At 33.2% G+C, this 13,883-nt stretch overlaps 1 protein-coding gene across 3 annotated transcripts; it reads left to right on the forward strand.

Annotated features, from left to right (window-relative positions):
* The first annotated feature begins 415 nt into the window (after positions 1 to 415).
* LOC8279155 (nardilysin-like) lies at positions 416 to 13,601 on the forward strand. Of its 3 annotated transcripts, none has more exons than XM_048371014.1 (19): positions 416 to 897; positions 1,222 to 1,297; positions 1,745 to 1,791; positions 2,163 to 2,275; positions 2,777 to 2,850; positions 2,964 to 3,086; positions 3,171 to 3,290; positions 3,776 to 4,009; positions 4,554 to 4,702; positions 5,074 to 5,230; positions 6,614 to 6,766; positions 7,511 to 7,884; positions 8,449 to 8,598; positions 8,723 to 8,905; positions 10,359 to 10,562; positions 10,748 to 10,854; positions 11,195 to 11,348; positions 11,755 to 11,876; positions 13,104 to 13,601. In XM_048371014.1, the coding sequence occupies exons 1-19, from the start codon at positions 457 to 459 to the stop codon at positions 13,345 to 13,347; spliced, it is 3,225 nt and encodes a 1,074-aa protein (XP_048226971.1). In that variant the 5' UTR covers positions 416 to 456; the 3' UTR covers positions 13,348 to 13,601. The 3 variants fall into 3 exon arrangements, with proteins under 3 accessions (XP_048226971.1, XP_048226972.1, XP_048226973.1); XM_048371015.1 differs by having other exon boundaries at positions 417 to 897; positions 2,991 to 3,086; XM_048371016.1 differs by lacking the exon at positions 416 to 897 and having other exon boundaries at positions 2,171 to 2,275.
* The last annotated feature ends 282 nt before the right edge of the window (positions 13,602 to 13,883 follow it).

Here is a 13,883-nt window from a genome sequence, read left to right on the forward strand (position 1 = left end):
TTTAAAAATAATATACTAATTATATTTTTAATATTATATTAATCAATAAATTATATTTTTAATTTAATAATAATTTTAATTTTAAAAATAATATTTAGAAAACTCTTTAATATCAAATTAATTAATTAATTAGTTTTAATATTGATAATATAATATTTATGATATTGATATATTATATAAAGTTAAAACAAATTATTTTAAAATTATTTTTATATTATTATTAATAAAATTTTAAAATATAAAAAGTAAAAAAATTTTAAGGATCTAATTAATTATTAATCTAAAATATTAAAAATTTAAAAATTATATTAAATTTTATCTACAAATTTAATATTATAATTAATATAATAATCACAATTAGTCATAAAATAAAATATAATGGACGGGGATTACCGTCTACAGCGCCATATGCTTCGCGTAAAGAAAACACGAGAAAAAATAAAAAAGAAATTTTTTATGTTTGCAAGACTGCGGTGTATTGCAGTAGCCTACAAACACCATTCTTTCTGTTTCTCTTCTCTGCTCAGCTGTGAAAGGAGAGAACCAAGGAAAATAATAATGGTGGCTCGTTGCACATTCAAATCTGACGATTTAGTAGTAAAATCACCAAATGATAGACGACTTTATAGAGTGATTGAACTAGAGAATGGTCTTTGCGCTTTGCTTGTTCACGATCCCGAGATTTATCCCGACATTGATTCTAAAACCCTAGGACAACACGACGAAGCCGAGGAAGAAGAAGAAGACGACGACAACGAAGAAGATAGTGAAGGAGAAGACGACGAAGAAGATAGTGAAGGAGAAGACGACGACGACGACGACGAAGAAGAAGAAGAAGAGGATGAAGAATGTAATGAAGTGAAAGTTGAAGGAAAGGGGAAATCTCAGACTAAGAAGGTTAGTGCTTCTGATTTGATTTCAAATTGAAAAGTCGATTTTCCACAGTGCATTCTGGAAATGAATAGCTAAACTTATTGCGTTGGTTCTTGGATATACTATTTGAGCTTTCAGCTTTGTCTTACTTCTCTGCAATCGGTCGGTAAATGCTTAGGCTCTATTATCATGATTTTCTTTTATCTATATATTGCTGCTTAAGAGTATTTGACTAATTGGGGTTGATTTTTTTTTAAATTCCTTTTAAGTATTTCCCGGGGAAATATATATGGTACTACGGCTTCAGTGATCTGATGATGATGGAGATTTATGCATTTCCCTTTTCAGGCTGCGGCAGCAATGTGCGTAGCAATGGGCAGCTTCTCTGACCCTTTTGAGGCACAGGGCCTTGCTCACTTTCTAGGTTCATTTTATTTATTTATTTAAATTACTGCTGTTTGATGTTTTAGGGCCACTTTAGCATCGCCTTTTGCCACCTGCATTTGATCGTCTTCTTTCTTTCTTTTGTTTTTCGTAGCTGCTTTTCCAATATACTTTTGGAAGTAGAGTAAGTCATGCTTTTCTACAAAGCAGGTTGAAAAGCAGAAATAGTAAAAATAAAAGATTTAAATTCTTAAATTTCCAAAAGCAGGAACCAGACCTTGTAATGTCAAATATAATCATTAATAAGTGTATAAATAAATTCTCTGGTTTCCACAATTAAAGAGGTGATTTGACGAGAACAAACTTTGACATTTCCTCTTTTGTTTATAAAAAATGCATTACTTATTTACTATTTTGTTTCATTCTTTATGCAATATGTTATAAATGTTGGTACTTTGATATTGCTTACAACCTTTATGTTTTGCAGAACACATGCTCTTCATGGGGAGTACTGAATTCCCAGACGAGAATGAGGTTTGTTTAACCCTTTTATTATCAGTAAAATGCTTTGGAACATGTTTTAGAAACTTATGGGATCATTGGAGTTCAGGAAATTATCACTTTGTAGTTATGAGAACGAAAGTAGGATATCAGATGTGTGGCATTAGAAACTGTGAACGACAAAAGATACTAGCTGAGGGACAATTAGATGCAATTTTATTATGCTATGTGCTGCTGGTGATTTTTTCATTGTTTTCTTCTCTTGTAATTAATCTATTCTTACATTAGTTGGCTTAACAAGATGTCTGTACATTTCAGTTGCTGATCACCTTAAATTGAAGTAATCAGATTGTGGCAATATAATATGTAGCTTGGTCTGCCAGTTTGACTCTTTTCTTTGCTAGTATGATAGTTACTTGTCCAAGCACGGAGGCTCATCAAATGCATACACTGAAACTGAGCATACATGCTACCATTTTGAAGTCAAACCTGAGTTTCTTAAAGGTGCCTTGAGAAGGTAAATGCATAACCATTAATGAATAAAAGTTCAATTGCTAAAGTCCTTGGTTACCCTGCCTGTGTCCATTTCACGTGCATGGCACAGTTATCTCACAGGCGCATGCATTTGCATATGAATGTGTATGTGCAACTGAAAACTAGGGTATTTATAGTGATAGTGGGTCAGCTATTGTCTTGTGATAACTAACTGTGCTTCAATTTTGATATAGATATGATGGTGAAATATTTTTGTGGTTTTGTTCATAATCTTATTAATTTCTTTATCAAACCTAGGAATTTTGTTATGTTATATCTGAATATTAGTAATTTGTATAAGAGTTCTAGTGCTTGTGGATTGTTCAAGATTCAAATAAACTTGCTTTTTATCACGATACCTGGTCACTAGCATACTGGTGAGATTATTGTTTTGCCATCCTGTTGCATGTGAATTTCTAATGTCAATTTCCTTTTAATATTAGAAAATGCTTTAGAACTTTATGTTGCTTTTTTGCTTTATCAGATTTTCTCAGTTTTTCATTTCACCTCTTGTGAAAATTGAAGCCATGGAACGAGAGGTACTTGCGGTAGATTCAGGTCTGTGCCACTTCTCTAAGTCCATTGTTCATTTTATAATTTTAAAAGGAGTCTAGTTTTCAGCTATTCTTAATTTGCATTATTTTTTATTGGCACATTTATTGTCTGAATGGTGTATTTGTGCATCAATATGGAAATAGAATTTAACCAGGCCTTGCAAAATGATGCTTGCCGCCTCCAACAGCTCCAATGCCATACATCCGCACCTGGTCACCCGTTTAACAGATTCTGTTGGGGTGAGCTTGCATCCGTTACATCTCATTTTGGGATTAGTTTATCTGTTTATGTGAACTGATTAATTTTCTTTGGTTGCACGGAAGGGAATAAGAAGAGTCTTATTGATGCCATGGAGAAAGGGATAGATTTGCGAGAACATATTTTGAGATTATACAGGGATTACTATCATGGTGGATTGATGAAGCTGGTTGTAATTGGAGGAGGTAAAGTCCTTCTTTCAGTGATTCTTAAAAACATGCTATAATGTTGTCATTAGGTATATACTAAGATGACACAAAATGAAACGAACACAAGGGGACTAAATCTTATTGCATTTTAGAAGGATTTCTTTAATGGATCATTGAGTACCTTAAAATGGAGTTGGTCTAAACAATTGGGTTTCATTTGATAGATAGAGGTGGAGTCGGGAAAGTAGCACCAGGAGAGATGGTAGTGCTGCTGACTTGGTCTGGAAGTTGGATATAGATAAATGTAGGCTGTCAGTTTTCCAAATTTCTTGACTAAAATACATTTTCAATACTGCAAATTTATACCAAAATATGCTTGTATAATTATATAGGAATCTAAAACTTTTATGATACGGGAATCTCTAAAAGATAGTGTCAGTCTTTAAATTTAGAGGAATTTTCTGACAGTATATGTGTCAAGTTTTTGTTAAATTGATAATGATGCTACTAAATAATTGCAGAGTCGCTGGACGTACTTGAGGGCTGGGTTACAGAACTACTTGCTAATGTCAGAAAAGGTTCTTTGGCAAAGCCTACATTTGAGATGCAAGGTCCTATCTGGAAAACGGGTAAACTTTATAGATTAGAGGCAGTCAAAGATGTTCATATCCTTGACTTGACATGGACACTGCCATGTCTTCGTCAAGATTATCTGAAGAAATCTGAAGATTATTTGGCCCATCTTTTGGGGCATGGTAAGACAGACTATTGCATCATAGATTTTCATTAATACTAAGAAAGAAATTATAAAATGTAAAAAAAAAAAAAGAAAATAAAAATTTCACCTTTAATAATCAATCTCTTTGATTGCACATATGCATCCATCTATGAAACATGTGTTAATAATAAGATATAAGATGTTGAACTTAAGTACAAGATTGCTATCATGCATTGATAAGACAGGCATTTGTAGAATTATGTCATTTCAGTGGCAAGAGAAAGAGCTTACAACATATAGGAGTTCAGTAAGAATGAATGGACTTTAAGCTTTCCCAGAGCAGTTAACAATGCAAGACCTGTTATTTATACAGGCATGAAAGGAGGATTTTGTCCTACTTTTTCCTATATATGATAATTAATTAATGTTCATGCTTTACGTTTCTTCCAGATATTATTGCGTAATTTATGTAGGTTTTTCTAGATATCCTTCTATCCTTCTGGAATTCACATGACTGCATACAGCTGGCCACATGATTTTAGCTTGGGTTTTATTGTAAGCACGCTAGTTGCACCTTGCAGAGGGCAGAGGAAGCTTACATTCCTTTCTCAAAGCAAAAGGGTGGGCAACTTCTTTATCTGCTGGGGTTGGAGATGAAGGAATGCATCGATCATCAATAGCTTATATTTTTGGCATGTCCATACACCTCACTGACTCTGGCTTGGAAAAGGTACTACCTTTCTCTCACCATGCAAGAACACACACAGATAGCACAGGTGCTTACAAGCGATCTTCTGTCTTTTCCTTTTCACCTCTTTCTCCTTTTATTTTTTTAATATAATATCTCCCATCAATTGCTTTCGTTTTACCTCTTCGTCTTGTTCTGCTGTCATTTTAAAAGAAAACAATATATTGTGTTTGATCATGTTGTCACTTTGATGCTGCCACCAACTGGTAGCCTATTAAACCAGCTTGCAAGTTCTGGTGGTGACAATTTCTTTGCTGGTGGTTTGGCTGCCATTATATTGATGAACAAGATATTTTGATTTTATCTTGCCTTAGTAGTTTATTTTTGTTCTTGCTAATGATGTCTTTTTGCAGATTTTTGACATGATAGGCTTTGTTTATCAATACCTTAAACTATTACGTCAAGTGTCTCCACAAGAATGGATATTTAAGGAGCTGCAAGATATTGCAAATATGGAATTTAGATTTGCAGAAGAGCAGCCTCAAGATGATTATGCCGCAGAACTTGCAGGTTTGGCTTTGTTATATTTGCTTGTAGCTAGTAGTTTGTCTTGCTTTTTCATACATATCTATTGAGAGAGGTTAACGTCCTTTGCATGTGGAAATCTAATTATCTTTGATACTTTTCAAATTTTTTTTTTGAAGTTTTTAAGGGACAAAATATGCTTCACTGAACGCATAAATTTAGGATTTTCATGCATGCTGATCATGTCAGTTACCTTAACAGCTTATTAACATTTACCTTGAGTAGCAGTTTCATGTGTGTATATATATATATATATATATATATATGCCATGGGAGCATAGTCCTTACAATTATTAAACCTGGGCTTTATTTGTTATTGGGCTAAGCTTGTACTGTACTTTTAGGCCATTTTAGTTTTAAGACCCTCCAACCTATTGAGGTAGGACAGATTTAGAGAAAACTGTTCTATGATTATTTTTGCGGGAAATACAATTGAAGGTTGAAATCTGATTGTTTATCATATAAGTTCAGATCTGAAATTTAAGTAGCAGAGGAAAGATAGAAACCTTTAAGAATCACACCTAGAAGTACTTAAGAATCACACCCAAGAAAAGCTCTTTCACAATCACACCTATGGAGGAATTTAGTCACACAATTGTAAAAGAATAATTTACAGGCATATCTCCATTGACAGAAATCTGAAAACTGAATGCTGAAAATAAGCTATTAAAAAGCCTGGGCATTTATTGTGTAAAAAGTAATCCCAAACCTACTAGGACTAGAAAAATTGTAAACTGATACGAACTAGGAAACTACTAAATCAAAGATTATTTAGGATAGTACTAGATTAACTCAATATTCCTACTGATAGTGTAATTCCTAAATACAACTAATTTTAAACTTCCTAAATAATAATTTAGGAGAAAATTCTTAATTCCATAATTAAGTATTAAATTTCTAATTTCTTTTTTCTTGATCTGCACCACTTATATTCATCATTTATTTTCTCTTACTCACCAATGTGGGATTTCATGTCCAAACACTCACCCTTAAGTGCAACTGGGGTTGCTATAGAGCATAATTTCCACTTGCATGGTAGATAGGCTTAAACTAGAACCAAGATGTTGCAATGCTCTCATACAAGGTAGCTGTAATCAGGTCCCATCTCTCTGTCCTGTTAAGATATATGGGCTGTGATACTATGTTGGTAAATTTTGATGATATATAAACTGGGGAGAGTGGTCCACAACCACACAATCACATAGCTTTCCCAATAATGTTGCATAATTTGACATGTTGGTTTGTTTGTTCCTTTTTGATTCGATAGCTTAGGTTGGTTATTTTGTTCCTTCTTCATTCGATAGCTTAGAGCATTTGGGTTCATAACTTCTCCACTAAATAACTATGACAGAGAATTGTTTGCTGCAGAGCATTTGCTTGTTTATCCAGCAGAACATGTTATTTATGGAGAGTACTTGTACAAAGTTTGGGATGAGGAAATGATAAAGCATCTGCTGGGTGTTTTGACACCAGAAAACATGAGGATTGATGTGGTATCAAAGTCATTCACGAAGGAACAAGGTAATTGTTATTCCAGTTACTAAGATCATATTACTGCTAAATGCCAAAAGTGGACATTGGATCATTTCCTTTTTTTTGGGTGTAGCAGAATGCTAAACTTTTTTTTTTTTAAAGAATTCCTACGAAAAATGTTATATAAGATGGTAAATAGGATAAAACAAAAGCTAGAATATGGTGTATGTATAAATTAGCGAAGCCATTTTAGGTCTAAATGCAGTCATTGCAAGAGTTGCATCATCATCTCCCAATTAAGTGGTTCCTTATTCTTTACTTGTGCCCATGTGTTGTATGACTTAGTGCTTCACATGTATTTAATCTATATCTGTTGCATGGAAATAAGATATGAGGTATCCCTAGTGAGATTGAATCATTAACTGAGACAACCAAATATGCTGTCAATTGTCTTAAAAGGTGGTAATCTTTCTAGTTCTGGATTAACGTAAGTCTTAATTTGTTGGAAATGTAAGGATTGCTTGCTCTTTTGCCATTAAAAATTTTCAGGTGAAAGGGAAAAAAGTCAAAATTCACTGATTTATATAAATTTTAAGGCTAATGATTGTTGAGAAAATGATAAATGATGTCATCTCTCTCATTATTTTGTATGTTAAAAATTGTTCATTAGTTTATATATTTTAGTTGAACCTATGTATCTTGTGACTAAGGTACAGGAAATTATATTTTATTAAAAAATCTTCAGCTGTTTATCTCACATTCTTCCCTGTCTCCCTGCACAAATTTTTTCAGATCTTCAACATGAACCTTGGTTTGAATCATCTTATACTGAGGAACATATTCCTCGTCATTTGATCGACATGTGGAGGGATCCCCCAGAAATTGATGTTGCATTGCATCTGCCTTCAAAGAATGAGTTTATTCCATGTGACTTCACTATTCATGCTGATAACTTGAACAAAGCAAACTCATCTTTTCCTAGGTGCATAATTGATGAACCATTAATGAAGTTCTGGTACAAGCTTGACAACACTTTTAAACTTCCTCGTGCAAATACATATTTTCGCATTAATTTGAAAGGGGCATACAGTAATGTGACTAGTTGTCTTCTGACTGAGCTATTTATTCAACTTCTCAAGGATGAACTGAATGAGATTATATATCAGGTTAGTTGAACATCTTTGGATCATAATTTTCTTAGCTTTTATAATAATAAGCAACTGCTATTTTTGGGACTTGTTTCAGATTCATAACTATTGATGCAGGAGGTTGTCTTTATGTAAACTTGTTTTTTTTTTTTTTTGGGATTATTGCAAGGACTGGCAAATAAGTCCGCTCGAGTTCTTAGTGGAATGGACTGCTCATAGATTGTAGTAGTTAATTGTATGGGAAGCACAACTATATATTCAGAGTGGTGATGTTTCTCTAAAGAATGTTCAGCTTTTAAATATACTGAAATACATCTCTTTCTCAAAAAGAAAGTCATTCTGCTATTATCCTAATCTCTTGATACCATTTTAATGTGGTTTACTGCATTTACTGTTCAACCAACTTTTGATTAGTTTTGCATAACAATTAAGTTATTAGTAATTGAGTATTAGCCTGTTTTATAGATAATTGATACTTGTTTAGATATTCATCCTAACCTTCACCTTCCACTCAGACTCGGTTTCCTTAAAAGTATTTAAAGTTCATGTGAGAAAAGGAACTCTCTCATTGTTTTTATGCAGGCCAGCATTGCCAAGTTGGAAACATCTGTATCTTTTATTGGAGACATGCTGGAGCTAAAGGTTTATGGTTTCAATGACAAGGTTCCAGTTCTTTTGTCTAAAGTTTTGGTGATAGCCAAATCATTTTTGCCTACCAATGACCGTTTTAAGGTACATGTGTTTATTAAGTTCAAGATATACCAATTATCATCGCTCAACTGCATGTCAGATTCCGTTGGGGGTTTTATTTCTTGTATCTTGGATTGTCTGTTTCAAGATGACGTAAATGTAACAGGTTATAAAAGAGAACATCGAGAGAAGTTTGAAGAATGCCAATATGAAGCCTCTAAGTCATTCATCATACTTGCGACTTCAAGTTCTGTGTAAGAGCTTCTATGATGTAGAGGAGAAGCTGTGTGTTCTAAGAAACCTGTCTCTTGCTGATTTGAAGGCATTTATTCTTGAGCTTCGTTCACAGGTAAAGAACTAAATGCACTATAGGATGGGAATTTCTTGCCTGTATAATGGATCAAACCATTAACTCATTGCTGCACGATATAATTACTAGCATTTTTCTCAAGCACAGCATTTAAATCTAAATGTCAGTTTTACCTTGTTTTCTCCATTTATTTATTTGAATTCTGCTAACGTATAATGCCACCATGGTTTAACTTACATTCACGCCCCTTGGTTTAGATCAGATAGAAGCCATAGAAATGTCTTGAATTCTCCCAACAGAATTTCCTGTTCAGTAATTAGCTCATCACTGCCACCATGGAACTATAATCAGAAAAAGTTCAGTGGAAAACTGATGCATGCTTGTCAGAAAAGCTGAGACATGTTCCTTTATGGTAAACAATTATGAGGAGAGGAGTGGCAATTTTGTTTTGTTAGGATGATGCATAGAGAAGCATATTATGCAAAGAAAAAGTTAGAGTCGCATGATATTGTCGGTTTTATATGGCCACAGCCTTTTGTCAATTATTATTTTATATTTTTGGTCTCTTATTGTGCCCAGGGCGAGGTTTTATGTTGTATAAGGGGCTTACCTTTTATGGGTTATTGGGTTGACATTTGGCTAAAATGGCTTAGCTTGTGACCTTCAATCTTATAGGGCCCTTCATTTTCTCTTCACTCATTGAATTTGGGATTTTATATGCTAAGAGATGTGTTGCAGATTAACCAGGGCAGAGAAAGTAAGTTAACCAACTAAAAGAAAGAGAAAAGTACAAAAACATACCTTGTGGTTAGGTGCTTTTACATTTGGACTGGTTTTTTTCGTGACAGTGTAGTACTCATATTTTAATTTCCTTACATTTTTAATAACTTACTACTTAATATTACTATTATTATTATTTTATAATAAAATATTCACATTCAATAATAAAATCATTTTGCAGGTAATTTACCACAAATCAACACTCAGAATACTCTGAAAATATTATAATTTTATTTTAAAAACTACTTCATTTTATTCATAATAAAATTAAAAATATGTATTATGCTAAATCACTTAATAAGTGATTTTATTATTGAAAATGAGTATTATACTAACATTAAATTATAGAAATCTTGAGATATTACTTAATAAGGTAGTAAAACTGTAAAAAGCTAAATCACAGGATACTCCTTTGTCACACAAAAACCCAGCCCTTTTAAGTGCAAAAGTGCCAAACTACAAGACACTTTTTTGTACTTAATTACCTTGAATGTGACACTTTGAAAACAAAATAGTCTGAGAAAATGCTCTTGAACTGGAGTCAAGACCAGATGTTAATGGCTTGGTCAGTGAGTTCATTCCTGGACCAATCTCTAGGCAAGAAATTCCCGTTTTGGTCTTCATATTTTTCACCTAAGGAGTGGCATTTGTTCATTTAGCATCGTAGAACTGTTACACAAGGATAATTCACTCCTATCTTCATATTGTACAGCTTTTCATTGAAGGCCTTTGCCATGGCAATCTATTGGAAGGGGAAGCAATCAACTTATCAAATATATTCAAAAGCAACTTGTCTTTACAACCACTTCCAGTCCATATGAGGCATAGGGAGAGTGTATTATCTCTTCCCCTTGGCTCCAATCTGGCTAGAGATGTCAATGTGAAGAACAAATCTGAAACAAATTCTGTAGTCGAGGTAGCTGATAATTGATCAATTTCTTCTGGTCTTCTGGATAGTCTTTATACCTTTTTCTTCTTCTTTATTATTATTTTTTTTGGCCTCAAACTTCATTTGTTACAGTATTCTCTCCTTCTCCTTGCCTCAAACTTCATTTGTTACAGTATTCTTTCCTTCTCCTTGGTTTCTTTTTTATACTCCAGCTTTATTTCCAAATTGAGCCGGAAATAGGATTAAATTCAATAAAATTGAAGGCGTTGGTAGATCTTTTTGATGAAATTGTGGACGAGCCACTTTTTAATCAGCTAAGGTGAGTTATTTTTGGTTTCTGGAAGTCTTTCTTATTAATTATCCTGAAGTTAGAAGTATCACTACCTATTTTGAAGCATTTCAAAGTTGGGTTATTGTAAGCCATACACCTTATGCAAATTCTGCCTAGAAATGATGCAGATGTTGGGTTTCGTTTTCCTGCTTCCCTTGGGCATATGTAAAGGAATGTGCATTTATCTCTTTGTTTTCTGGACAGCATCAGATGATTTAATTGATATCCATTTTTGTTTTATCTGCTTATGAAAGGAACCAAGTCCTTTAGGTGCCAAAATTTTCATTTTCTTTTATAAAGTTATTTATTTATTTATTTTGTGTTACAGGACAAAGGAGCAGCTTGGTTATGTTGTTGAATGTAGCCCACGAGTGACATACCGTGTTTATGGGTTTTGCTTCTGTGTTCAATCTTCCAAGTATTCCCCAGTTTACTTGCAGGATAGAATTGAAAACTTCATAAGTGGCCTTGAGGAGTTGTTGGTATGCATCCAAGTCTATTCTTTTAACATATTGCTAGTTCAAAGATTTTGGTTTTCCAATTTTGCGCTTAATTATTCGTCCTAATTATTGGCCCTTTTAAGAAATTGTATCTTTGCATGAGTCACTCAACTTCAATTTGTATTTCTATATGGTCACTGTTCCCACAATTTAATAGAACTATGTGGGAAACCAGTTATGGATGTCTTTTATTTTTTTTTGCATTTTTTTGTTTTCTCATATTATTAGAGTCTATGTTTAAAATTCAATATAGGCTATATGATTTTCTTAAGTGCAACATTAGAAATCTAATCAAATTCCTGTTGAAATCCAATTAAATTCAGATTAAGCAAGTGGTTTATTTTACTTCCACTAGCAAATGTGTGAATGCATATGTGGGCAATTGCAGGCAGTGCTTGATGAAGCATCCTTTGAGAACTACAAAAATGGGTTAATGGCTAAGCTACTGGAAAAGGATCCTTCCCTGCAGTATGAAACGAATCGGCTCTGGAATCAAATTGTCGATAAAAGGTACCAACCGTATGACTTTAGATCAGTGTGGATAAGTGCTCAATTCAATGAAATTAATGATGTTTCCCTCACTTTGCAATGCACTGGATCAAATTTCCATCACCTTTAGGTTGATGGAAATAAAAAGTCAAGCATGTTATTCAACCGAGTTATCACAGGATGACATCTTTGCAAGTCATCTTGATTATTTAACTTATCGGTTTAATGTACATGTGCATGCATGAGTATGGAAATGCTTATTCTGCCTTTGCTGCACTTCTGCTCAAGACTGGACATAATTCAAGTGCTGAAACAAACTCAAAAGAATTAATAATTTTTCAAAAAGGAAAAAAAGGAATCTGAGAAGGATCCTTTTGTAATATTTTAAAAGAATCTAAGAATATTTGAGTTCACAAACTATTAGTCCGTGTATTTAAATAAAAGATAATTGTCATGCAGTTTATGTGCTAGATAAATTTATGCAAGATAAACAGTATCATGATTATAAAGTTAAGATTTCAAATAAATTTAAAATTTCATAAACAATATCATGATTATGAAGTTAGAATTTCATAATCTAGAATAGTTTTAGAAGAAAAGTTTAACAAACACTACCTTAAATCTACTGCTGATAATTGAAAACTTAGTCGTGCCCCTTGTTTGCTTTCTATAGTATCGCTTGATGGAAGTTTAAAATATTTAGAATTCTTAAGATAAATTTTTGGCATTTTATTTTTGTTGTAATTAGTTTAACCACGAAAAAAGGAGAAGGGGATTAAGACTAAAATGTCTATATTTTTATTCACTTTTTCTTTTTATAAAATTAATATTTTAAAGATCAAAATTATTTTATTATGAAATAAGAATTAATTAGTGTCTTACTTTGGTGGCAACTAAATGTGATGTTATTTTGAGTGGGAATTAGAATTTTAATCTCATAATAAGAAATCTCCCTCCCTTGATATTGGAAAACTTAGTTACAATTTATGACAAATATATACTTAATTAAGCTCTTAAATGTCTTTTGCACTTCACATTAGAAAATGTGAATCAATTATAAGGGGTTCAATAAACTAAAATTTGATTTGATTTGATTTGTTTGTTTGTTTGTTTGTTTTTTACCCCTTCTGTAGTGAGTTGAATAATGGTATACATGGGAAGTTAGAAGGGTTTGGGGGTGCAAAGCTCCCCCCCTTCTCCCCCACCCTCAGCCCCTTCTGCTATTTGCTTACTGTGTCATTATTGCAGGTATACATTCGACTTCTCTGAGCAGGAAGCAGAAGAACTGAAAACCATTAACAAGAATGATGTCGTCAACTGGTACAAAACATATTTACAGCAATCATCTTCCAAGTGTAGAAGACTTGCAGTTCGGGTTTGGGGTTGCAACACTTCCTTGAAAGAATTTGAAACAACGCGAGATTCTGAGCAGGTCATTAAAGACCTCTCGACCTTTAAGATGTCATCCGAGTATTATCCAAGCTTTTGCTGAGCTACTGCATACCATTTTCAGCTATATGAGAAATATGATAAAAACCAAATGTACTATAAATTCCACCGAAGTTCAGCCTTAGTTTTCACAACAAATGGCAGGTTAATTTTGGAAAACAATATTGTTTATCCCCCTTGAAGAGGAACTGAAAATCAAAATGAATGATCATTCTTGTAACACTATTCATGTCTTGATACATTTGCGTCGAGTTCTTATAGATCAATAATAAAGTATAGACCCTTAGATTGTGGAAAGTTATGACACTGATAAAGAGCGTATGAACCATCAAATGGTTCAGAAATTGTATTTTGCAAGGCAGGTTTTTTTATGCATTGGAAAGTTCTTACCTACACCAGGAGTTCGGCTGGGAAATTTGCTTTTACCCCATAAAACTTTCAAGAGATGATTTTATGAACAAAAATTGCTGTGAAATTTTTACAGCTTTCGTTTAAGCTTTTTCTATTGACATTTTTTAATGGTACAGTAGAGATGCCGAAGTTCTTTTCGAACTTGGAAATTCGATCCGACTCATTTGA

The sequence above is a fragment of the Ricinus communis genome, chromosome 2 (assembly GCF_019578655.1).
Source record: "Ricinus communis isolate WT05 ecotype wild-type chromosome 2, ASM1957865v1, whole genome shotgun sequence".
Taxonomy (NCBI): domain Eukaryota; kingdom Viridiplantae; phylum Streptophyta; class Magnoliopsida; order Malpighiales; family Euphorbiaceae; genus Ricinus; species Ricinus communis.

What these genes read in the sequence shown, in the direction of transcription:
- LOC8279155 (XM_048371014.1), top strand. Translation starts at nt 457, where the DNA reads ATGTTTGCAAGACTGCGGTGTATTGCAGTAGCCTACAAACACCATTCT. An exon ending in TTATGCCGCAGAACTTGCAG is followed by an intron (nt 5,231 to 6,613) that starts GTTTGGCTTTGT and finishes TGTTTGCTGCAG; the next exon opens with AGCATTTGCTTGTTTATCCA. An exon ending in TGAATGAGATTATATATCAG is followed by an intron (nt 7,885 to 8,448) that starts GTTAGTTGAACA and finishes GTTTTTATGCAG; the next exon opens with GCCAGCATTGCCAAGTTGGA.